The following is a 25,451-nucleotide window of genomic DNA, read 5'->3' as shown; positions in this document are numbered from 1 at the left end:
TGCCTGAATCTATCCCTAACTTTACCTCACTAACAAATGGAAACTCATTTGATTCTCTGATTTTGCATTCTTCATGTATTTCACCAAATATGCATTATTCCTATATCTAGTAGCTGGTTATCACAAAGTAGTAAAACATGCCAAAGCCAATTTTCTTTTCTTTTTTAACCTTAAATGCATTTGTGCCATCTGTTGTAATTGTAAGACTAAGCATATATCTGACTATAGCTGATGTGATTAAAAATATTTGTAAAAGTAGCATAAAAATAAATGCAGAACTCATCAACTTTCTTTAAGAAATGTTTATTTATTCAATTGTAGCCTACATAAAGTGACAACTTTCCTTTACCTTACTTTAAGGCTTCCATACAGGTATACAGTTGTAAAATACTGAGAAATAATATATAAATAATCATTTTTATTTTTCAAATATCAATGGTGAATGTGAGAAACCATACAGTAATCAGTTTATAGACCTACTGTATTTGATAGAGTTTTTATAATATAACTTTCCAAATGAAATACACAGAAAGGGCCCACTGTGATTAATGTGCGACAATATAAGGATGGGCATTGTAGACATTTTTATTTTGTTCTTACATTCACATATGAAAGGAATCTAATAAACAATTTTCATTAAAAATACATGTCTGTTGTAATTATGGACAACCCTCAAAAATACTTATGCAAGCAACTACGTTACACATTCTTCAATAAATAGCTTATGAATAAACTTACAATTAGAAACAACTCAGCATAAAATAGTACATATATATTTATCCCCGCATAAAATTCAGAAATCGGTTGGAAAAAAAAATCTTTTAAAAAATATGAGTTCTAAGATGACAAGGCTCGTATGCCGGAAAAAAAAAATAGATCCTTTCCTTTCATCAAATTACAGTATGTGGAGTTTTATCGTCTTGGCATTAAAAACGATAGGTCATATAGAAAAGAAAAGGTATGCTGGACAATATACAACAATAAATATGCAGAACACACTTTCTTGTTATTACTTTAAACACTTTCAAATATGATCACTAATCCCGCATGTAAGTTATTTTCAAGTCAGCTGTGTATGTAGGCAGTTTTTCTGGGCAACATTGCACGCTGCCTACATGAACACTGTCCTATTCAGGAGGCAGCATAAAGCATGCATCTCCTTAAGTACTTTAGTTTGGCTTAAATGTGCAGGTATCAATTGTATCTTTTGTAGTAAAGGCAATCTGAAACTCATTCATTGGACTGGAGCTCATTGAAGGTTTGACAAACATGGTGGAAAGAATCATCTCTCTAACTGCTCCATGTAGGAACAGGTTTATGTGTTGCCAGCTTTGTAACTAATATTTTTCAGTGTGCCAAAATGTGATCTCATGATTCAGTTTTATTCAATTAAAGCAACTTCGATTAAACAGAATGAATTTGTTCCCACTGTGATCAAAAAAGCCAACCCTGTTTAAAAAGCATAGTTGTGGTTTGATAAATTAAAGTGCAATTTAGGAAGATAAATTATATAGGAATATATAAATAGGGGTATATTGCACTGCATGCCAAGGTATAAATTTTTGTCCTCTAAACTGAATCCCAATTTTAAGGCAGAGACTCTGAAGAGGTGATGGTCAAAAGCAAATAATAAAATAACTTACTGTAATGGTCCATTTCGTTAAAAATCACTAGTGATTAGTGTGAGCTTGACTGAACTAAATTGAGGGGTGCCAATATAGATTTCATTTCATTCCAGTGTGAGAAAAAAACAGTTTTTTTGACAATATATATATATAGATTTTTAAGCATTGGTGTCAAAATCAGATTTTTTTTGTCCGGATTAGGTAAATATTGTTAAATTATTAACAACAAATTCAAAATTATACAGCATTTGTGTTTATATAAATTGAAATCTGAAGGCCAGCATAGTAGTTGTCCATATTTAAAATAAAATCTGGAATTTACTGAATTTACAATAAAATACGACAGTGTGCAACTCAGCAGTTTCAGTGCTCAGAAAAACTTTTATATGCTTTTTCTATCCATTCTGTCACTTCTTTTACTTTTATCACTTTATGACGACTTGAACGTAAACCAAAAGTGCCAAAGGGGTTAATAGCACATATGTGATATTATATAATAAGCTGTAACTGTATAGCCTGCATAGTTTAGCAGAATTATTTCAAGGTAGATTTTACTTTCTAAACAAACAGTGATACTGATTAGATTTAGCTCAATTTGCTGCTAAGCAATACTGTTACAGGACCTTAGTTAGAGCAAATCATGTTTCAAAATTAAACTTTCCAGTGCTAAAGTACACATAGTTTCATAATAAATTAAGCCAAAAAATTAAACTGTGGTCCTTAGTCTGTGTAATCAAGACAGGAATTCTTAATTCACTGCAAAGTTGCAGACAGTACTAGGACATTTGCTGCACAAATATATTTATATATTGGTTTAGCTTCCTATGACACATTTTGGCTTGTAAAATGTTAGAAATTACTTAGCCACTTTTGTGACTGCCATCACCAGTGCGTTGAACCCGAGCAGTGATCGTTTCATGAGATGGCTTCTTGAGGTCTTGGGCAAGGCCAATGTAGAACATGAAATCAATAAACATCTTGGTGATGTTCAGCATACTACCATACTCACTGGTAGCATAGTCATATGGAAATGTGTGGTGGTAGTTATGGAAGCCTTCCCCTGCAACAAAAATGTACATTATTGATGGTACTCAAGAGAAATTCTAGAGAAATAAAGCAAACAATGCAACACTTAACCTTACAAATGTGCATGGATGGACAATATTAATGCACTGTTAAATGTTATATATATATTTTTTTTAATTGTGATGGTGTTGGTACAAAACTTCAGGGTATCATTAAAAAAATCTACTATAGTATAAAGACTTTTAGACATTTACTGCAAGGGTCAATGAGAAGATAATGTGCATAATTATGAGACACCAAAGGATTCATGCTCTTACTGTTTTCCCATAAGGGTATGTAAACTAAACACCTAAACCTAACCAAAAAAACACGTATATTATATAAACAAATGGTTAAATGCAAAACATAAAAAATAATTTCAAATCCTCCTACCAATAGCAGTTAAGGCAACAAATGTATTCTCTCTGGGATTGATGTTGCGGTCAAAGGGCCTCATGCCCCACATGTGGGCAGCACTGTTAACCAGCCAGGAGGCATTAAGGACCATAGCGTATCTTAGCAGGCCTGGGATGAAATAAGCCACCCACAGGCTTTCACCCCAGAAGTACCATGGCACCAGTGTTGGAACAAGGAAGCACATCACCAGTATAGACAACTTATAATACCTAAACCAACAAAAATGACATTAATGCACATTTATTCTCTCTTTAAAGTATAAAGCAACAGATTTCAGTTATAATTTCACAAGCATAAAAAGCAAAAAGCTTGTATTGCATAGCACATTTTTCATTTAAAACTAGTTGAACCCTAAAGTAAATCTTATCTCTATAAAAAAATGCAATTGAGGCAATCACAATTACCCAGACAGATTTCTTAATCAGCCTGAAGCAATAACATCATAAACTGCTTAAACTGTGTGGAAAAAGCTGCAAAAGATTGCTGCAATTTTATGTTGAAATTAATTTCTACAATATTTCCAAGTCCGTTACCGTTTTATTAACTGATATGACAGCTGTGAAACCCTGTGAGAGTACTATTTGTTCAGCTGATATTAGCTGTGCTAATCCCTTTACAAAGAGATTCCAGTGCCACTGAAGGCCAGCATGCACAAAAACGGGATGGGTTATTCACTGTGACCTGATGTGTGCACGGTCAGAGGTCTGCAGCTTTTATCTACAAACCACTCCACACAATGTGTGTAATACTTTGGCACAAAAGAGGGAAGGTGAATGAAATAGCCCTGCTTGCATCAATTTTTACAGTGTATTTAGGCATGTATTCATGTTGAGTGCAAGGTTCGTAGTGTATAAAAAACATTATCGGTAGGATCCTGCCTAAAGCTGCAAAAGTGTTAGGCCAATGAAAATTGAATTGCTATTAGGTGGTGATATAGAACTTGGAAATTTGGCGTAAAGACAAATATAGTAAATTGAGACAAAAAAAGTGATTTCTGTATTGCAGTCTATAAAGTTAGCAGTTCAGTCAATGAAATTTATTGCACATTTATACCTTCTCTGGAACATAACGACACCATCTGCCTTCAGGTCACTGAGATCCAGTTTGCTCCCTTTCTCAATGACTTCTGGGTGCTTACGTACCAACAGCCAGCCAATATGAGAAAAGAAGAAGCCTCTTCTGGCATTATGTGGGTCTGCATTAGTCTCTGAATACTTGTGGTGGACACGATGGTCTCTACACCACTCATAGATATCATTCTGAATGGACAGATATAGACAGAGTTGACATAATCCATCAGGTGTTACCCATTAAGCATAATTATGCCTAGTGTTATAGGATAACAAATCATAAGGTACGATACAAGGTACAATAGTTTACCCATTAGATATTAAAGTACTACTATCTGGGACACAAGATGTCTAAATGTCCATCACTAACACTGCTCTCCTAACCTGGCAGCAAAGTCTGAACAGAGTCAGTGTGGTTACTTAAAACAGGTATTCTCAAGCTTTTTGCAACTAGGTACCACTTTAACTGCAAAATAAATTTCAAAAACCCTCAGTTATTTTTTTAAATTATCTAATTGTTTTCAATGCTGTTCTTAGAAATATAGTATGTTCTTTTCCTGAATACTACATCAACATAACACATTAGGTCTATCAATAAGTCAAATTCAAGTGGCCAGGCAGATATGCGAATAACTTTAAGTAGGTTGATTAAAAGAATCATCTGACTATGCTGCACGGACATCTCAGGGTCTCTGGACCACACAATAAGAATCACTTACTTTAACACTGGATTAGTATCTGCTATCAGCCATTACTCAGTACATATAAAATTATTATTGTAAAAGAAAAAAGAAAAAGAAAAAAGAAGAAGAAGAAGAAAAAAAGTTGGACTATGATTTAATCAATTCAGATCATTTATTTACCTGAAAAGCCATAGAGTTTGCAGTGGCTAAGAAGATTCTTAATGGCAGTTTGGCTTTATAGGACCGGTGGCTCCAGAGCCGATGTACCCCAGCTGTCACTCCCAAGGCACTAATTAGGAAACACAGGCAGGCTGTAAAATGAAACAAAAAAAAATTAGTAAGAAAGTGCAGGCTCTCACTTATTCACTGAATTGCTAATTTTATCATATTTATGTACGAGATGCTGAGGACATTCAGCTTTTTGGGGCCCCAATGCCACTAGAGGGCCCCAAATGAAAGTAGGATTGTATAAAGAATATTTTGTGGATGTCATCTCTTAGGGGCCCTAGATGCTCATAAACAGCCCTGCTGAGAGGTGTGCCTTTCCTGCTCATGATGTTTTACATGGGTGTTGAATGTCTCACTGTGTTGTCTGTTCACACCAGATCTGCCTGGGCTATGACATCCCAAAGGAAAATCCAACTAGAGACGAATATTGTCTCGCTCACAACAGACAGCCTATTGACTGACCGATTGTGCATTGTTCGATGTTGGGCAAAACATGCAGCATGATCATCCAAAACTTTGGACCACAATTTATGGACAACAACTTGTGGATTAAAAATCAGTTCACTATCTCTCATGACTCCATTCTTGGGAAAATGATTCGTTTAAGGTTCTTTCTTAAGCCTTCACAAATATGTGAAAACTAACTCCAATCTCATTCAGACAGGAAATAAAACAAAACATACAATTTCTCTCTGTCTGTCTGTCTGTCTGTCAAGAAACAAATCAGTTCAATTAATATAAATATGTTAAACACTATTAGAAAACATATCATCTGTGATTTGTTGGGAGTTGTATAAAAGCATCAGTGATAGTGATCAGTGTTAGTCTCTGTTCTCTAACAAAAGGCAGTGTGTGTGACCGGCAGCACTGAAACGCCCCCTCGCATCCAGAATAAACCGCACTGAATTTATACAGCGTCACATCACATCATGGTCAATACTGGCGCATTGAATCATCCAGAAAACCCCAAAAAACTCACCCCATAACAGTGTGAAAGGTTTAGCAGTAGGAACTATGGTCAGTCCGTAAACAGCTCCGACGTGCAGTATAGTCATCAGCACAACATTTCTCCATACGATCTTAGCTGGAGGCACAGAGCCATCTTTCTCTGTGTAGGATTCATCAAAAGCATCATCTACCCACGTTGTTTCGTCCTTCTCGGGTTTTCGCTGCCTGTCCGAGTAACAATCTGTCTTTTCTGTAGCAGTCATGTTTAAGGTTTTGGCCTGTAGCGTCTGAAAGAGACAAAGCCTCATTATAACGATTCGCTCAACAACAACAACAACAACACACGAACTACTGATGTATTTTCTTTCCACCGCTGGCTTACAAACGCTGCTCTCAAAACCCGTTTCCACAAAACCTCGTCGTTTTGGTTTACCTACCTTTTAAAAACAAGTTCCAGTCGTCTAGAAGAGCTGCACGTCAGGAAGGCGGGTCTCTTGCTTACCTAAAGCCCCTCATTCCGTTTAGACACTCTTATAACTGTGGCTGTTGGTTGGGAGGTGACGGATGCCACCTAGCTTTGCTAGTCTGATTGGCTGTCAGCTGGTCTGATGTTCACTCTGGATGCTACAGTCTAAACAATCCTCTCCTCACAGTCACACTATACACTGCCTCCCAGCTCCAATGGCGCAAGAGGCAGTGACACAGATTCGTTGTCTTTAGTCCATGTCCAACAGTAACCCTTTTGCAAATTGAGGTCGTTGAACTTTAATAATAAGCGTTAATAACTCGTCTCACATAATTCTCTTTCTCTTTTCTCACTCCAAAGAGACAGATCTGTAAAATAAATAAATAAAATACCCTATTTCTGTGACAGTTTTAAATGATAATATTAGAGGCAGCAAAGTGTATTTTTTAGAGACATGTGTTGTAGGATGATGGGCATCTCTAAATGATCTGGCACCTTCGCCTTGTGCTACGAGTCTCCTGGGAGAGACTCCAGGTTCCCTTTGACCCTGTGTAGAATAAGTGCTACAGAACACGTACTGACATATTCCAGAGAAATATCTTGATTAAGTCAGGTGCAGGGAACAAGCTGCATTGTTTTTATCTAATCAGATTCACGAAATGGAAGATGACAAGCAAACAAATGTTTAAAGTGTTGTATACAAATGTTGTATACTGCACGTAATAACAAGTTTCACTAACATTGTTTCACTAACATTCCATAACATTAAATGTAACTAATAAATAAAAATTGCTAGCACTTTTTTACTGTCCGTAAAAAAATCGGACACTATTTCTGTGGCTGATTTAGATGATAATATTAGAGGCAGGAAAGTGTATTTTTAGAGACATGTGTTGTAGGCTGATGGTCATCTCAAGTCAAGTCAAGAAGCTTTTATTGTCATTTCAACCCTATATAGCTGTTGCAGTACACAGTGAAATGAGACAACGTTTCTCCAGAATCATGGTGCTACATAAAACAAAAGACAGAGCTATAAGGACTTAAGTAAGTTAGTCCTAGATACATAAAAATGCAACTGTGCAACCTGGTGCAAACAGTGCAGGACAAGACAAAAAAGACAGACAAGACTCTGCAAGACAAAAGACAGTGCAAACAATTACAAGACATTACGCAAAAGACAATACACAGAAACAGTGCCGACCAGTGAAAATACTATATGTTCAGACAATATTACATGTGCACAAATACTGGAATTAACACAGTTTTATAGCAGCAGTTACCTGAGATATTGTACAGGGTTGTGCAAAACAACAGTCAATCAATCGAAATGTCAGACAGAATGTGCAAATAGCCAAAAGTGTGCAAAAAACAGCATGTAAACAGGCTAAAGGATATATATTGGAAGTGTGTGCATTTAGTGTAGATCTGTGCAGTCCATACAGTTGATGTGTGTGTGTTGTGTTCAGTACAGTTCAGTTATTAAGGAGTCTGATGGCTTGTGGGAAGAAACTGTTACACAGACTGGTTGTTAGGGCCGAATGCTTCATTACCTTTTCCCAGACGGCAGTAGGGTAAAGAGTGTGTGTGAGGGGTGGGTGAGGTCATCCACAATGCTGTTGGCTTCGCGGATGAAGTGTGTGGTGTAAGTGTCCGTGATAGAGGGAAGAGAGTCTCCAATGATTTTCTCAGCTGTCTACATCTCTAGATCTCTAAATGATCTGTAGCAGGTTGCCTTCCCCTTGTGATCCGAGTCCCCTGGGATAGACTCCTGTGTAGAATAAGTGGTATAGAAAATATATGTATGGATTAGCATTCAAAGTATATTCCCAACTCATGCCAAGCGTTCCCAGATAAATTGGATTTAAACCAATATAAAGTTTCAATTTGTCTTACCTTTGCATGTCTAATGAATTAAAATAAATAATGATAAATGATTGTCATTTTGAAATAAGAAAGGTAAGTTTAGGCCTAACATTATAATACATGTATTAATATTTTATGTCGGTGCTCATGATTGTTAAAACTCTTTAAAATGTTATTATTCAAACCCAGAGACATGAATAGCCCCTTCTAGATTGTTTAATGCTGTATCGCCAAAAACAGCAATCACTGTCAACAATTATCCATTTCCAGTTGGTTACTCTGTCCTTGTACTGAACTATTGCAATCTTCTGATTGCACACTATCATCTACTATCATTGCATCTCTTGGCTCATGCATAGGTTTGCCTAATCTGCACACACTGGGCAAAACCAATATGAAATAAGTGAAAGGTTATTACATTTGCCTCTGGCCTTGTAAATAAAAGAAGTGACACAACATATGACAAAACACTGCTAGGACTCTGAAGGACATCTAACGCAAACTAATGCAATACCTGAAATAAATATGAACAGTAGAAAGACTAAATATGTACTATATGAATCAAAATAGATTACAAAATTATTATTGTTATATAATAAATAAATTATGAATATAGGTCTATACAAGTTTTTTGTTCTATTCATTTGGTCAGCTTGATCAGAAATTATTAATCAGCTAATCCCATCTCACAGACTATGTTTGAAACTCCAATGTAAAAAATGTGCACCTTTTACTAGTAAGGTTATAAAAAATGAACGTTTTCCAGCTTAATTTGTTTACAATTTAGCTGTTAAGTAAATGTATATTTGCTTTGCCTTATCTGTGCCATATCTGTCCTGAATTGTTGAAAAAAATTTAATAACTTATTCAACTACTAAAGCAGATGCATCTCTTTTTCTTTCAACTTAATCTAAGAGCAGGAGCTTTCCCTGTAGCTGTTCCATTATACATGATTGATAAACATGTAGAGAGACATTGAAGACATGATCATTTGGATTCTTTTCTTGTATTTACAGAGCCTTGGCCACTAAACAGACTGGGGTTTTCCTCTACATTTGAGGACCACTATGCCAAAACCTATAAAAGTGCATTTTAGCACGCTACTCTTCTGTAGGCCATATCGGTAAAAAACAAATGAGATACTTTATGTTACAGTAGTTCTTAGAAGTTTATTACACTTTATTGCTTATCGTTCCAAAACAAGCACCAGTTCACAGTGAGGTGTGTGTGGAAACATGTCCACAGGAACAGCAATTCTTGGTGTAAAGGCTTTTCCAGTTAGCTTTCTCTTTAAATCTGTCTTTCCGCAAAGCTCCTTGAAATTCCGCATTGCTTCTCCTTCTGGCTTGCAGGATATATAGATCAGTCTTTGTAGGTTAGGATTATTGCGCAGAGCACGGATCACTCTATAATGCAGGCCTGCTCTGGATGGATTCACAACAGCTGTGAGAGCTTCCTCATAGTGCATTGTGGCTATCAGGTTAGGAAGAACAACCTCTGCTTTCCCTGATAGAAACTCACAGTTCTGAATACCATTTAGTGCAGCATTATATTTTGCATCCTCTACAGCCTGCTCAATCAATTCAATACCAATAACCTTCTTCAATCTTGAGGATAATGTAATGCCAATAGCTCCTATACCACAGCACACATCCAGCAGCGTTCCCTGTTCGTTGGCTTTGCTCAGGTCTCCTACAGTCATGTACAGTGCCTCTGCTGCAGCCCTGTTCACCTGAAAGAAAGCATCAGCAGATATACGGAACTTCAAGCCAAAGATCTCCTCATAGATATGGGGTTCTCCATACAGCAGCTGGTAAGGAGAATCTTTATGACTGCATCGTGTCATGGTGCTTTCCTGAAAATAAAGAGAGTCCAGCTGGCAAACTGTTCCTGGACCTTTTTGGAAGTATTCAACTAAAGATTCTTTATGGACATCAATCTCATTGGGACTTAAGTTTTGTGGATGGAAATATACTATGGCCATTGTGTTACCAGCAGAGTTGGTTCTCACTGTGATTTCTCTCCAGTGTCCTCCGTCATTAAACAAAAGGCACGGCTGTAACGGTGACGTGCGTATAAAATCCTCATAACTCCTTCCCACCAGTTTGTGCTTTGATGGAATGTTAAGAAGATGGTCCCCATGAATACAGACAATGTTTCTACCTTTCCCAGTGCCAATGTAGAATCCTACGGTTTTGGGATTTCCATCTACTCCTTTGTTGATAGAGAACGTGGATTTATTGCGATAGCCGTTCTGCACTGGTGAAGGCACTATGGGCAATACAGGGAAAGCAAGCTCGCCTTTACTGGATTTAAGTGACGAGTCTTGTTCCAGGTGATTTGTCATCTGGATTAAGATTTTGTGCTGTTGTTCCTGTTTCCACTGAAGCTGCTCCTCGTAGCTGAGTCGCCACAAAGGGGTCACAGTATAAGCTAATCTTTCCTCCAATGACACGGCTTCACCACCTGAAAACCAGAATTTCTTTTTATTTCTCTTTTCAGAAGTACTTTCACACCCAAACCCTCGATGTAGCGCTGCACAGCTCACAGGTACTTTCAGCAGATCCCTGGCACACGTTAGCACTGCTAGCAACATCTTATCCAGATGCATTTTTTTATGAGTCTTACAATCTTGACGTCTAAGTTAACGATCCTTGCACGACTTTTCGGTTACTTCGAGTTACCCTGACGTCTTCTTGCTAGTAGGAAAAGCCGTGACGCACAATTTCAGCGCCTAGTTTTGTGACGTCACTATGCGGCGCCTGAAAGAGAGTTCAGTTCCGCTGTCGCAATGGAATCAAACAAGGACGAAGCGGAACGCTGCATAGAAATATCTATCGCCGCGCTTCGGGAAAATCAGACCGATAAAGCTCGAAGGTTCCTCGAGAAAGCACAGAAATTGTTTCCCACACAGAAAGCACAACGTAAGTGAACTCGATTCGTTACGCTAATCTTTGGCTAACGTTTATGTGCTAACGATAACCAGTACCGTTAGCATCTAGCTAGTCTAACCTGTTTTATGTGTTTATACTCGTGTATGCCTTGACCTTTAGACGTCGTCGAGCATGTTATGTGTTCTTCATCTAAACTGTTATGATAAGATCTTTACTGTTATTCGGACTGTCAACAACAGCCGGACGTATTCGAGCTAGTTTTGCTGTGCTAGTGGTGTTTAGGTTAATGCAGCTAGACGAACTGTACGCTCTAGAAGAGTCACGTGACTGTGGTGGGGTTCTTATACATTCTGGACAAATCGACAGTAAAAGCTTTTTTTTTTTTTATAAGAGCGTCATGTTAGTTTGGAACAAAGCTGCTCATCCTAAGTGTGATAAAGATTAGGCTTTGTTTTGCGTTGTGTGAAATCGGGAGGATCTGTATTTGGTGTAAACAGTGAGTGCTCTGAGCCTCCTTATTGTGGTAAACAGTACAGACCGGAAATGACAGTTTTATGGGTTGAGGAACATTTTCATGGTACTTAATGTGGCTTTCACGTTGCCCTGTCAAAGGAAGATAGGAGATAATTCATTTGCTAAAGGTGTGGATTATTGATGCATTCTGTATGGTTCATATATCCCACTTTATGTACACTTTAGTTGTATGTACATTTTGTATAGGTTGTGTTTAATTTACATTTGCTTGCAGGTTAATCAGAATCAGATGTATTGGCCTAGTGTGTTGACACTCATGAGGAATTTGCAATGTTATGCTTTTGTACAATATGCTGCAGCAGTAGTGTGTGTAACATGTGTATACGGATGATGTGATGACTGACAGTTCTGATAATGCAGTACTTATAGATATGAAGCAGGGAATATAATTATGGTGGGTTGTTAATCAGGGTGATAAGGGGCTTGGGGAAAGAAACTGTTCCTGTGTCTGGCAGTTTTGGTAAACAAAGTTCTGTAGCGCCTGCCAGAAGTGAGGAGCTGAAAGAGGTTGTGTCCAGGGTGTGAAGGGTCAGCAGTGATTTTTCCTGCTCGGTTTCTGGTTCTTGTATCGTACAAGTCCTGGGGGGTGGGCAGGGGAGCAGCATTTATTTTTTCTGCTGTTGTTACTGTGTGTTGCAGTCTGTTCCTGTACTGTTTTGTTGCTGCACCAAACCAGATGGTGATGGATGTGCACAGGACAGATTCAATGGCTGTAGTGTAGAACAGCATCAACAGCTCCTGTGGAAGACCATACTTCCTTAATTCACATAGAAAGTACATCCTCTGCTGGGCCTTTTTGATGATGGAGTTTATGTTGCACTCCCATTTCAGGTCTTGGGAAATGGTACTGCCCAGAAACTTGAAGGACTCCACAGATGACACAGGACTGTTGGATATTGTGAGGGGGAGTAGTGTTGAGGGGTCTTTCCTAAAGTCCACTCAATTTGCACTATAACACTTACCCACAGACTTGTGAATATGTTTACATTTATATTTATATGTTTACATTTCCAGCATTTAGCAGACACCCTTATCCAAAGCAACTTACAATATCTCTTTTTTTTTTTATATATATACAACTGAGCAGTTGAGGGTTAAGGGCCTTGCTTAGGGGCCCGACAGTGGGATCAAACCCACAACCTTCCAATTGGTAGCCTAACACCTTAAGCACTAGGCTACCACACGCCGCTACATACAAGTCTAACACAAATCTTTTTTCTTAAACTTGTCATTTTAGGTTTATTAGAATCTATAGCTCTGAATGGGAGTACACATGGCAGTAATAATAACTGTGGAGAAAACAAGCGCAGTGGAGTTCGACACCGAGCCACCAGTGCCGGAGAGGAGCTGTCAGAAGACAGTGCTACAGATGGAGCCAAGTCCTATACAGCAGATCAACTGGATGCAGTCAAACAGTGTGTTTACATTTGACCACCGGCTATAAAAGCTGTTTTAAAAATCATATGCTGAACTGTGACACTGTGCTTGTAGCTGGTAAAGTTTTGCCTTGGTTTTGTAATATTCCTTTACTATGACATAGGATAAAGAAATGCAAAAACTATTACGAGATTCTGGGAGTCAGTAAAGATGTGTCTGATGATGATCTGAAAAAAGCGTACAGAAAACTGGCTTTGAAATTCCATCCAGATAAAAACCATGCTCCAGGTGCTACAGAGGCATTTAAAGGTAAGTCACATTGATGTTTTAAACGCTCAGCTTGTCATTTGTATAAAATATCAAAACCATTTACATCATATGCATTCTATGGCCTTGAGCATAAGCATTTTTCCGTTATTTTTCTATTGTTTCTCTGTAGCTATCGGGAATGCATATGCCATTCTTAGTAACACAGAAAAACGGAAGCAGTACGACCTTTATGGTGAGGAGAAAGTTCACCCGTCTTGTCATGGCCATTCTCATCAGGGCTTTGAGGCAGATATTTCGCCAGAGGATCTTTTCAACATGTTCTTTGGAGGTGGATTCCCATCTAGTAAGTGAACAATATGACAATGGGATATTCTCTATATTCTAAAGCGACTGTTAAGAATTTAAGGACGGAAAACCAGCCATGGCTAATGCCTGGGTGATGGGGTGATGTGATCAGATATCTGTGATAACACAATTCTGATGTTTGACATGTAATGAACTACCACACTGCATAATGGAAAGAATTATTAGACATAGTAGCATTTTTACATGAAAAAACACTTCCTAAAGCACGTTTTCTGTTTACATGAAAAGAAAAAAGCTTACTTTTACCATGCTGAAAAGGTCCAAAAGAAAAAACATTGACAGGAAACAAGACAGGCTTACAACAATGTTTGAGATTGAAAACTGCAAATATTACTGGTAAATCTAATTCGAAATTGATTAAACCCAGCTTCCTTTAAGGTCCTTCTATATGAGGAATATTAGACAAGTGATTGGTAAATGGATTACATCTAAAACATATTGTTGCAGAGTATTTAATTATTTTTTTTATGTTTGCTGAGTTTGCTTTGGCTCCATTTCAGCATTCTGACAGGACGATGCATATTGACTCTTCGGAGCTTGCAGGTCTGCACATGTAAAGCACTCGTATCAAGAAAATGAAATCTTTTCCCTTCTTCCAGGTAATGTCCATGTTTATAGTAATGGCAGGATGAGATTTGGACATAATCATCGGCATGAACACAGAGAACAACGGCGAGATGTGAGTGACTTTTATAGCCTCTGAGAAAACATGCTGTGTATGTAGTGCATTTTGGCACAATTTATTTTAAGGCTACAGTAGTGGTTTTTTTTTGTTCACACAATTGTATTATGCAATACATTAATTAAGTGATTGATTAACAGTTAGGCAATGTTTAACAGATTTTTCTCTATTCTTTTTCCACAATCAGGGAAGCCTTGCTCTGTTTGTTCAGTTGATGCCCATCCTCATCCTCATTGTAGTTTCAGCTCTTAGCCAGTTGATGGTGTCCAGCCCTCCATATAGTCTAAGCCTCAGGCCGTGAGTCTGCGCACATCTTACATTTCAACAGCATACAGTTTTATTAACTGACTTACTTTCTTTTTAGAAACAAAACAGTGCAGTTTCATATATTATATGTACTTTCTTATAAAAGTTGGCCATTAGGAAATATTTAACTTTTATATAATATACAAGAGAGAACAAAGGTTTGAGAGCACTAGTGAAAATGCTTTTATTTTGCATTATTTTCTAATTTAATACACCATGAACTTTAAGATATCAAACATTTCATTTCTTTGTTTTAAGTATTTCATAATTCATAAACCCTCTCTGTATTTAAAATTTTAAAAATAAAAAATGGCATTTCATATTCTGCAGATCGTCAGGGCACACGAACAGGCGGCAAACAGCTAATCTGAAGGTGCCTTACTATGTGGGTGACCACTTTTCAGAAGAATATACTGGAAAGCAACTTAGGAGTATTGAGCAAAATGTGGAGGATGACTACATCTCAAACCTTCGAAATAACTGCTGGAAGGAAAAGCAACAGAGTGAGTGAAGCCCTTAATGGCACTTCAGTTGTTTACCATAGCATGTAAGTGTCAGATATTCTTACAAAAGCACACTCCCCCTCATTTCCTAGACAGGGGAGAGGACAGAGATTGAGCATTAAGCACAAAATTGTGTTGCAGTGCTTAAAAGCGCTGCACAGCTATCGTAGTCAACAGACTTCAGTACTGAATACATTAACTGTTTTGTATTGTAGAGGAAGGACTGTTGTATCGCGCACGATATTTTGGAGATTCAGACTTGTACCAAAGGGCCCAGAAGATGGGTACACCTAGTTGTTCAAAACTGTCAGACATTCAAGTCCTTTTACATGGACACTGAAAAACAAGTAAGTTTTGCTATTTCTTTTCTGAATTATATTCAGAAAAAAACAGACATATTTGTGAGTTGATTTGCACGTTTTATGACTTTTTTTTGTTGTTGTTTCGTTTTAGGATGGTCCTTATTTGAACGTGACCAACAACGAACTGTCCAAACTCACTAAAAGTGGGAATTTGCACCATTTCAAGAAAAAACAAAAAATGATCAATCTCCTTGCAGTAGCAGGCAACTTTGTCTTTCCTCTCTCCTGTAATGATGAAGTGGGACATCATTGCTTAGCTTATGCTAAGGTCTGAAAAACAGCACTGACACTTAATTGTGCTTACATGCAAGTGAATGGTGATGCTTAATGAACAAATGGGTATATTCCAAATGGAAAGTGATGATCCAAGCTTAATGCCTTTCTCTTAAATTTATCCATACACCCCACTTTTCTGTTGAGCAATTCTTAGAATCCCATTTTTGGGTTATCTGAGCCAAATCAGCGTTTTAGTATTTGTTTAAACAGCAAGAAATTGTTATTTTAAATGTTGCTATGTTATTTAATTCTTCACTGTTGATTGCCTGTTGGGTTTTTTAAAGAAGCTGTTGAGAATAATGAAGATATTTTGCCCTGTATTTATTAAAATGTAAATCATCAATTCCTGTGTGTGAGATTTAAATATTATATTGCTGTGTGTGTTCATTTAAAATGTCATGAGTGTATGAGCATAAAAGATGGGGGGGGGGGGCTGAAATAGTACTTTGTCTTTATGTAATTGTCACACTTTGTGTCAAATCAAATAACCACTGGATAGTAGCACAGTAACTTTGATTTGGTGTCATTATGCAGTTTTATTTATACACAAAGCTATGACTGTAAAAATGTAAAAAAAAAAAAAAAAAAAAAGGCAGTAAGTTTAGATTCAGTACTTTTAAGTGAAGAAAGAATACTTGATTTAAAAAAAAAAAAAAAACATTTGTAAACTTCATCACAATGAGGTAGTGCAAATTTCATTTGTGCAAACATTCAAGTATTTTCGAGAATTAAACAGGCACGATTATAAAATGTCTACAGTAGTTTTTCCCCTGAAGTACTCATACTTTTTAGCTGCCATTACCTGAGTGATGGGTATTTTTAGGACTAGTAAAAATTTTAAAACCAGTAAGTTTGCCCTATAGCTCAATAAATTGTATAGTAAAACCCATACATCAATATTTGTCTAATTTCTTATTTTAAATAAGAAAAACTTGCCAGAGTTTTCAAGTAGAGTTTGCCTAGAATGCATTTACAGCATTTGGCAGATGCCCTTATATCCAGAGTGACTTACATTATCTCATTTTTATACAACTAAGCAAATGAGGGTTAAGGGCCTTGCTCAGGTGCCCAACAGCTTGGTGGGCCTGGGATCGAACTTAACCACTAGGCTACCACACACCTAGAACTCTTAAGAGTTCAAAAGAAGTGCCATCTTCAGATCATAATTCTTCCACATACACTTCCTCCGAGCTGTACAGTTTTCTTTTCACCACTGTAAAGCCTGGACTCATTTTTACAGAATTACTGATCCTACTCGTAAACTTTGGCCACAGTCCACCAAGATCCAGACGTAGTAAAAAAGTGAGATGAAAAGTTGGAACAATGTCTGGATCCACGGATATCTGTCCCACACTCTGATGACTCTTGCTGTTGTCCACACACACGTCGACAACAGCTCCTCTGAGACCACAGGGTTCAGTGGCCGCCAGCTGCAGCAGCTCCTGACCGATTCTCTCTAGTAAAACATGAGGAACAATCAGTCTGGAGGAGCCAAGAAGCTCAGCACTGCTCTCATTCAGGAGATCAGACATGTTGGCCACCGTCTCCACACACAGAGCCTCTTCAAATGGGTCGTCGTCCATCGAAAGCACAGATAAACACCCTGAAAAGAGATGTGGTCAAAAACTTTCATTAAACTTCTTACAATTTTGAATTAAAGCAGACTTTTATATAACTCTATGGTGAAAAAGTGTACAGAGACATTTAACACTGTTCTACTGAACCCTAGAGTTTAAGAAACTGCCATTAAAACAGAGCTTTACCTGAGTCTCTTTTCACAATTGTTTTGGTGTCTTCGGCATGATGGAGCAGTTTTTCGACGACTTTCCCCCATGAAAGGCGTTTTGAAACACCACATTGAGATTGTGAGTAATCCATGGTAAAGAAATGCAACCCTGTGGTTAGACCAAGGTGGAGGTTGTGACCAGACCAAAAAAGCTCACAAACTCCACAAAGCGCCTGTGTTGTATTTATACGCGGGGAAGAGTGGCAACGCCCCTTCACACTTCGCAGCCAATCAGCTTTTAGGGCACGTTCTCAACGTTTCATCTGCTCCAGAAAAGCTTTCGGCTGTTGGACTGATCAGTTTACGACCCCCTTGCTTCCGGAGGGGGATGTCATGTGGATAGGTGGTGATTCGGGGTGAAGAAAACTACACCTCTTGACCCCAAATGTGAAATGGTTAAGACAAAAGATGAAACACTATGTTCTAGGACTAGTGGCCAAATAAAGTGGTAAAATAGTGTTATTTATTAACTTAATTTATTGTATTTTTTATACTTAAACAATACACACACACACACACACACACACATATATATATATATATATATATATATATATATATATATATATATATATATATATATATATATATATATTATCAACTAATTAGTTACTAAAGTTGCTCATTTTTCTAGTCTCACGTCTGAACCAATCAGCTTTTAGAGCACGTGCACAGCGTTTCACTCTGCTGGAATTCGACTGTCTTTTGAAACCCTTGGTTTGACGACACCCCACCCCCCTCATCCACTCTCACCAAATTTGGGTAAACGGCCAAAATGTCACGTACGCAGTCCGACCGAAACAATAAAACTTTAAGTGCTGTTCGAGGCAGCCTAGTTCAATTTTCGAAATAATAGCCTGTTAACTGTAAACATAAACAGTTATACCTGTTAGCACTGTGGGTAAGACATACAAATGACATGTCTTACCCACAGTGCTAACAGGTATAACTGTTAATACCAATTTTTTGTTAACTGTTAATACCAATTTTACAGACTCATTGTCTTATAAATAAATAAATAAATTATATATATATATATATATATATATATATATATATATATATATATATATATATATATATATATATATATATATATATATATCCTCAAATATCTGTTTTGGTGTGATTTGAATTAAACAAAAGATCCAGCAACAGTTGCAGGAAAGAAACTGTAAAATATTCAGCGTGACACCGGCAGCCGGTGACTAGCATTGTGGCCTAACATTTGGTCCTGACCCTCGTGTCACGCCTCCTTGTGTGTGTGTGTGTGTGTGAGAGAGAGAGAGAGAGAGAGAGAGAGAGAGAGAGAGAGAGAGAGAGAGAGAGAGAGAGAGAGAGAGAGAGAGAGAGAGAGAGAAGACACATCTAAAACATCTAAAAAAAAAAAAAAAAAAACCTAAGTAAGTAGAGAAGACATCTAAAACATAAGTTATTTATGTTGCAAGTCGTGGCCTAATGGTTAGAGAGTCTGACTCGTAATCCTAAGGTTGTGGGTTTGAGTCTTGGGCTGCCACGACTGAGGTGCCCTTGAGCAAGGCACCAAACCCCCAACTGCTCCCCGGGTGCCGCAGCATAAATGGCTGCCCACTGCTCCATGTGTGTGTTCACTGCTGTGTGTGTGTGCACTTTGGATGGGTCAAATGCAGAGAACGAATTCTGAGTATGGGTCACCGTACCTAGCCGTATGTCACTTCACTTCATATTGGTCTCAGTTAAGTTTGTTGCTGTCATTACCCTTAATTTGTAAAGAAGGTTTATTTATCTTTAGGTTTTATCTCTTTAGTCAGGCATACACACAATACTTCTTATAATCTTGTGCTCTAATACTGTACAGTACATCTGACCAAATGCACATTATCATCTAGTACTTGCTAATATTATGAACCGCAGCTATGTTAATTCCTCTCCACTGCTTCTCTCTTTCTACCCATCCTGAGGCATACAGAAATTGTACCAGCTCCGATCGTCTTCCATGTCATGAAGATTTTGGACCTCCACTGAGATGAGGTCAACCATGTGAGGATCCTGAGGCATCTAAGAGATTTACCAGCTCCAGTTGGACTCTATACTAAAGAGGAGATGCCAACACCATGTGGTCTTTGAGGACAACCATCTCATCATCAATAAAACATTTATCAGACTGTATATTTATAATAACACCCTCCAGTGTCACCCACATGAGGATGGGTTCCACTTTGAGACTTCCTCTCAAGGTTTCTTCCTTTAAAATTCAAGGAAGTTTTTCCTTGCCACAGTCACATGAGTCACCTCAGACTAGCTCATTGGGGATAAATACAAAAACATTTAAATATATCTAATATAAATCTTGAATTTTTGTATTATTGAATCTCTATATTACTCTTTGTATTAACCTTTTGTTCTATGTTTTATGTTCTGTAAAGCTGCTTTGAGACATTGTCAAGTGTAAAAACCGCTATACAAATTTTTTTTAATTGAATTGAATTATAGCAATAAACCACTAATGTGATATTAGTTTCTGCTAATACTAGGTTTTTTAAAGAGAAACATGATATAAAATCTGTTCCACAATTTAAAGTTAACTATGCAGAACAAAACAAGGACAAATGAGAAGTTTTCCTTAACACATATGTTACTCCATAAGTATTGATTGGATAATTACTAGTTGATTACATGCTGAGTATGTTAGGAATTCACAATTAACTAAGCAGGGATTACTAAGCCTTAAGCAATAATGACCTAGTATTACATTTCTTTGTAAACTAATGATTACTTAATGATCACCTTGACATCAATTCTCAGTATGTGAGCTTTTAACTTCCTTATGGATAATTACCACTTAACATACACTAGAACTTGCCAAATTAATGCTATTTATTGTGTGGGATGTGGTAGCTCAGTGGTTAAGGTGTTGGGCTACTGATCAGAAGGTCATGGGTTTGAGACCCAGGTCCACCAAGCTGCCACTGCTGGGCCCCTGAGCAAGGCCCTTAACCCTCAGTTGTAAGTCACTCTGGATAAGGATGTCTGCTAAATGCCGTAAATGTAAATTTTTGCTGTTTTATCAGTAATTCTTCAGTAATTTAAAATGATTATTTACCTTAATAATATATTTAATGTCCATTTAGGTAAAACAAATGTAAAGCAACATTCTTATGTATTTCATGCAACTTGTTATAATGGTACACAGGCATGGTGTTGCAATATGTAGTAATGCTGTCCCCCAGCTCCCGTCCTGCTGAGTCTTGGGTTCATGCCTGAGCATGGACCAATTTCTGTGTGTAGTTTTGCATGTACTCCCTATGCTCACACGGAATTCCTCTGCATTCTCTGGATAATAATAAATGTGTATTATTATAACATTAGCTTGGATTAAATAAATCACAGAAGCTGATTGTTTTGTACCAATGTATACATTTGTATAATAAGTCTCTATTCTAGGGATGATGTATGAAGGCTGACCTTGTGACCTTGTTACCTTGCATGTCAGCTGGGATAACTTCCAAATAAAAATGTGGTGAAATTCAAATCAGAATATGGTATTTTTGTTGTTGTTGATGGTGCTGAGATGTAGCAGTGATGCTTTCTGATGTTTTGTATATGTATTAGGTGAACCAAGTTAGAAGCTATGTATTTTCTGTACGGGTGCAAACATACTCAAAACAAAACTAACAAAACTATATATTTTTTTCTGTTTAGACCTTTGCTTGTAAATTAATTTGTAAAGAATGTTTTATATATAAATAATGTATAAATATTTGGGGGTGATTACTTAGTGAACAATTAACAATCTGAAGTTAGAAATAAGACACAATATGTGTAATAACAAAAGTGTACACTAGGAGGCATTCATAAGCTATTATACTTGTTTGTTAAACAAATGCAATTTGTAACAGATTCCAAATTTGTAATAATAAATACTAAAATAATAATACAATAAAAATAAAATAAAATTACTGATCTGTCCCACCTCTTTACTTCAGCCTGCATTTAGAGCAGCTTCTAGCTAGCTGAACAGATTCACCCTTATGGGACATTTTCTTTGTGGTTGTGCTTACACCATGAAGAATAGCTGAATTCTCTGTGTGCTTGTGCATGTGGCCTAAATGCTGATAGCAAGAGTTTTGTTAAATAATGAGCAATGCCGAATCAAATGTAGAGGGAGTGCTGCAGGAGAGTCCCAGGGCTGCATGGAGTAGTCTGTATCCATAGAAACACCATGCGTTTAGAAAATGAAGGCTTCTGTTTGGTATGGGCCGTATTCACTGAAAGTCTTGCAACCTTTATTTATCCATTCAGCAATTGCAAACTTACATAGCAAATACAAAACACAGTAGTATAAAATATGAAATAAAAATAGCATCTATTGGAATTTTTTGGTTCTATTTGGAAATACAGAGTTTGCTTGTAGTGACACTTAAGTCTATTTTCTGATATGTGAGCAATATTAAACCAAACTCACTCTATAGCAAACACTTAATGTTGTGTTTAGATGTGTGAATTTTACCTGTGGCCCCAAATAGCGGTGACCCTCTCTCTCTTTCCGCTGTGTGGGTATGTGTGCTCTTAGTCACTGGATAAAACATTGTTCCATTTACAGTTTGATTTATGGCTGGAGGAACAAGAAGAGGATTCCAATTCCCAAAGGTGCAGAAGAAACAGTGATGCTGGATAAATCTTGCTGAGAGGCAATGTTCTCTTTTTCGGTTCCCACACTTTGCACAGCAACTCTTTGTATAGGCTTAAGGTTAATGTGGCAGAAAAAAAGTGTATGCAGCTGACAATTTTAATGTATTGTGATATATCAGTAAATTAGTAAGGAAATCATAGCACTGTGCTACATTGCAACATTTTTGCTATAGTATGGCATAAACATAAAAACTGTTTTGAGGAGCTGTATTGCCATGGTAGAAACAATAATATAGTTCACTCTGTTTTAATTCCAGCGATAATAAATCAAGACAGTGTGCTTGTGTTCTTTAAAATGAAGATGCCCCTGACTGTTGGAAAGTCCAGCCATTAAACAAATTCAGGTGCCAAGCCAAAGCCAAAGTACGGTCAGGACATTATTTGGCTATGAGAAAGCAAGCCCACTTTTATTTTTAAATATGATTCTTTTTGCCTGAGGGAGGAAGGTAATGGTTGCAGTACAGTGAGGCATACTGTATGTAATGCAGCATTGTCCATTTCTTATGTGGACTGAATTATTTATTTGATTTCATTCAATTTCTGAGCAGTCATTGCTTCATTTAATTAAAAGCATACTGGCCAGTACTGGCCCAGACTACAGTTTGCTGTATTTAAAAGAAAGGTGCTACTGTGGGATCAATTATTAAAACAGGAGAAAAACTGCATTCTATGAGCAGCTTAAATTGCCTTCTCTTATTTCTTTCCAGATCCCAGAGTTTTTATTTAAACAAAAAAACTAACATTAAATGATCGACATTTCAAATTCACTTTTGTCTAGATTGTAATACAAAATTTAATTAATTTTTTATATTATAATACAAAATTTATATTTCATTTTTATAACCCTGAAGAATTGCAGTTTTTAAAGCTATTCATAGTTCAACATATAGCCATAATTCAATTCTCAGTTACCCCAATGGCTTCTGATCGCAGTCTGGTTTCTTTCAGAGCTGCACAGAGAAACGAAAAGGAACGAAGAGGAATGCAAAGATCAGTTTTCAGCATCACATTGTACACACTCTATCTAATCTTTGCAATATACTTTCAAAGTATTTTGGCAAACTACTTTGCAATTGTTTTGGCACTCCCATCCACAAGTTAAAATGCATAGTCAGGATATTACATATAATATGGATATTAAGCTGTACTTTACAGTTTTCTGTTCGATTTTAATGGAAAGCAGTAGAATACAAATATGTAAGCTGTACTGTAAAACCTTTAAGAAGAAAGGCTTATTGAAACAGTGTGAACTTATCGACAATGATATGATTTTGATATCAGAGACGTGTCAGCAAATCCCTGCAACTGAAGGAATGTGAAATCAGGTTGACTAAGTATAGTATTGGTCTTCACTGCAGCATATCAATAACAGAAGTGGCCTGCAAAGCAATGGTGGAAAGAGCTGAGAGTGGGGGAAACTGCCCCCTCCAATGCTATATAATACAATCTCATCTCCAAACATTGATGTTTTTCCCTTTTCCCTCAGAGGATGAGAGAATAAAGATTGAGCTTGCAGCCTGCAGTCAATTTTCAATTCAAAAGAAAAGGCCTAAGGACAGAAATGGAAAAGGTCAGTGAAATCAGTGATTGTGGCATGATTTAAAAAGGTTCTTTAAAAAAATTTAACCACATTCCAAACGTCAAATAGGTCGACCCCAAGAAAACACTTTTTACATGTTGGCTATTTATATATACTTTATGTTTAATCATACTGTACATGTTCGTATTCCTTTTAGCAGAGTGTGCTGCTTGAGGTGACATGTAATGGTGTGAAATGTATTTATGGATTTAAAAGTAGTTATGTTGCCTCTTGCAATGGAATACTTTGAAATGGATTACATTGAAAATTATTTTAAAACAAAGGGATTTATATACAGTATATAGCTTAATATATCTGGGCTTAGGCATCCTGAAAGAGTGTAGTGTTAATGGATGCATAATACCATATATCCTTATCACAAATGACATATACAATTCTCCATAAGGCTTTGGCCCATGTTGTCTTTGGTGTAGTATTTCAGACCTCCAGCTCTTTAGGATATTGAATCACTAGTCACTGACAATCACTGAGAGTCATAATAACCAGAAATGGTCATGTACAATATTCTCCATCAGTGAATAACCATTTCTGGTTATTATGACAGTCAGTGATTGTCAGTGACTAGTGATCCAATATTCTAAATAATATTGAATATTATTCAACATCATATCCAGATATTATTTGTAACTATGTGTTGTCTGATATTTTCTGTGTCAAGTTTGTTAAGCACAAAGATGAAGAGGAATAGTAAAAACATAATAATCCAGTACTATATTTAAAATACTTGTTTACTTGCTTGTTTGTAGTGTTTTAATACTACAATTTTTTTTTTAGTATAGTAACCACTGTCTGTGATTACAACACACTTTTTATTTGAGTATAATATTTTTGCAGAGTATAACAACCCTACATTCAGGCTACAGCTGTATGTAAATTCACTTACCAATTTGAGTAAATTTACATACTGCACATTGTATACTGTGGTTTTCAACGATTTTCTGGGCCTTGTGCAAATGCATTCACTTCCCTTCACTTGAAAATACAGGAAAGTGTTTAGTCCAGGCGTCTTGAAGGTCACTTCCTCGAGTAGTTGTTTCCCTGCCTGTGCATATGTGTTATTTGTACACAAAATAAAATAATGTTTAAGGTGTGTGTATATCTTAATAACTTTTAATAAAAAAGTCCGGTATTCAAACATAAGGAATGCAATTAGGGATAAAAAAATAACCAAAAGGAGGTAGATGAATAAAAAAGTATAAAACTATATAAAATACGAAAATATGAATGAAAAATAATGTATATACATATAAATAAATGCGTATGGTTTTAATTATTGTTCTTAAAGTGTCCATGTGCAGTACATGTCCAGAATTAAAGTGACAGTCCTGAGTTAAAGAGTTAAAGTGTCATAGTGCAAAAAAGGTGTACAGAAAAACAGTGAAGGGGAGAGTTTCAGTACTAGATCCAGATCCTGGGTTTGTTTGTTTGTTTGTTTGTTTGTTTGTTTATTTATTTTTAA

The 25,451-nt window shown here is 36.9% G+C and overlaps 4 protein-coding genes across 4 annotated transcripts; 1 reads left to right on the top strand and 3 right to left on the bottom strand.

Annotated features, from left to right (window-relative positions):
- Positions 1 to 569: 569 nt before the first annotated feature.
- On the bottom strand, positions 570 to 6,675 carry scdb (stearoyl-CoA desaturase b). Its single transcript, XM_027142231.2, has 6 exons — positions 6,474 to 6,675; positions 6,068 to 6,323; positions 5,041 to 5,171; positions 4,161 to 4,366; positions 3,084 to 3,316; positions 570 to 2,685 (listed from the first exon to the last, which is right to left on the bottom strand). Exons 2-6 carry the CDS (start codon positions 6,297 to 6,299, stop codon positions 2,486 to 2,488), a joined length of 1,002 nt encoding a protein of 333 aa, XP_026998032.1. The 5' UTR covers positions 6,300 to 6,323; positions 6,474 to 6,675; the 3' UTR covers positions 570 to 2,485.
- Positions 6,676 to 7,610: 935 nt separating this feature from the next.
- On the bottom strand, positions 7,611 to 11,111 carry trmt2b (tRNA methyltransferase 2 homolog B). Its single transcript, XM_047812680.1, has 2 exons — positions 9,542 to 11,111; positions 7,611 to 8,270 (listed from the first exon to the last, which is right to left on the bottom strand). The coding sequence occupies exon 1, from the start codon at positions 10,974 to 10,976 to the stop codon at positions 9,552 to 9,554; it is 1,425 nt and encodes a 474-aa protein (XP_047668636.1). The 5' UTR covers positions 10,977 to 11,111; the 3' UTR covers positions 7,611 to 8,270; positions 9,542 to 9,551.
- On the top strand, positions 11,102 to 16,274 carry dnajb12a (DnaJ heat shock protein family (Hsp40) member B12a). The gene is made up of 9 exons (XM_027142133.2): positions 11,102 to 11,289; positions 13,031 to 13,208; positions 13,334 to 13,479; positions 13,610 to 13,783; positions 14,406 to 14,485; positions 14,676 to 14,785; positions 15,125 to 15,297; positions 15,513 to 15,644; positions 15,751 to 16,274. The coding sequence occupies exons 1-8, from the start codon at positions 11,157 to 11,159 to the stop codon at positions 15,635 to 15,637; spliced, it is 1,119 nt and encodes a 372-aa protein (XP_026997934.2). The 5' UTR covers positions 11,102 to 11,156; the 3' UTR covers positions 15,638 to 15,644; positions 15,751 to 16,274.
- A 340-nt stretch (positions 16,275 to 16,614) lies between these two features.
- On the bottom strand, positions 16,615 to 17,871 carry LOC113639893 (DNA damage-inducible transcript 4 protein-like). The gene is made up of 2 exons (XM_027142134.2): positions 17,699 to 17,871; positions 16,615 to 17,538 (listed from the first exon to the last, which is right to left on the bottom strand). Exons 1-2 carry the CDS (start codon positions 17,811 to 17,813, stop codon positions 17,096 to 17,098), a joined length of 558 nt encoding a protein of 185 aa, XP_026997935.1. The 5' UTR covers positions 17,814 to 17,871; the 3' UTR covers positions 16,615 to 17,095.
- Positions 17,872 to 25,451: the final 7,580 nt, after the last annotated feature.

The sequence above is a fragment of the Tachysurus fulvidraco genome, chromosome 4, assembly GCF_022655615.1.
Source record: "Tachysurus fulvidraco isolate hzauxx_2018 chromosome 4, HZAU_PFXX_2.0, whole genome shotgun sequence".
Lineage (NCBI taxonomy): Eukaryota > Metazoa > Chordata > Actinopteri > Siluriformes > Bagridae > Tachysurus > Tachysurus fulvidraco.
This window is presented reverse-complemented; position numbering and strand designations above follow the sequence as displayed.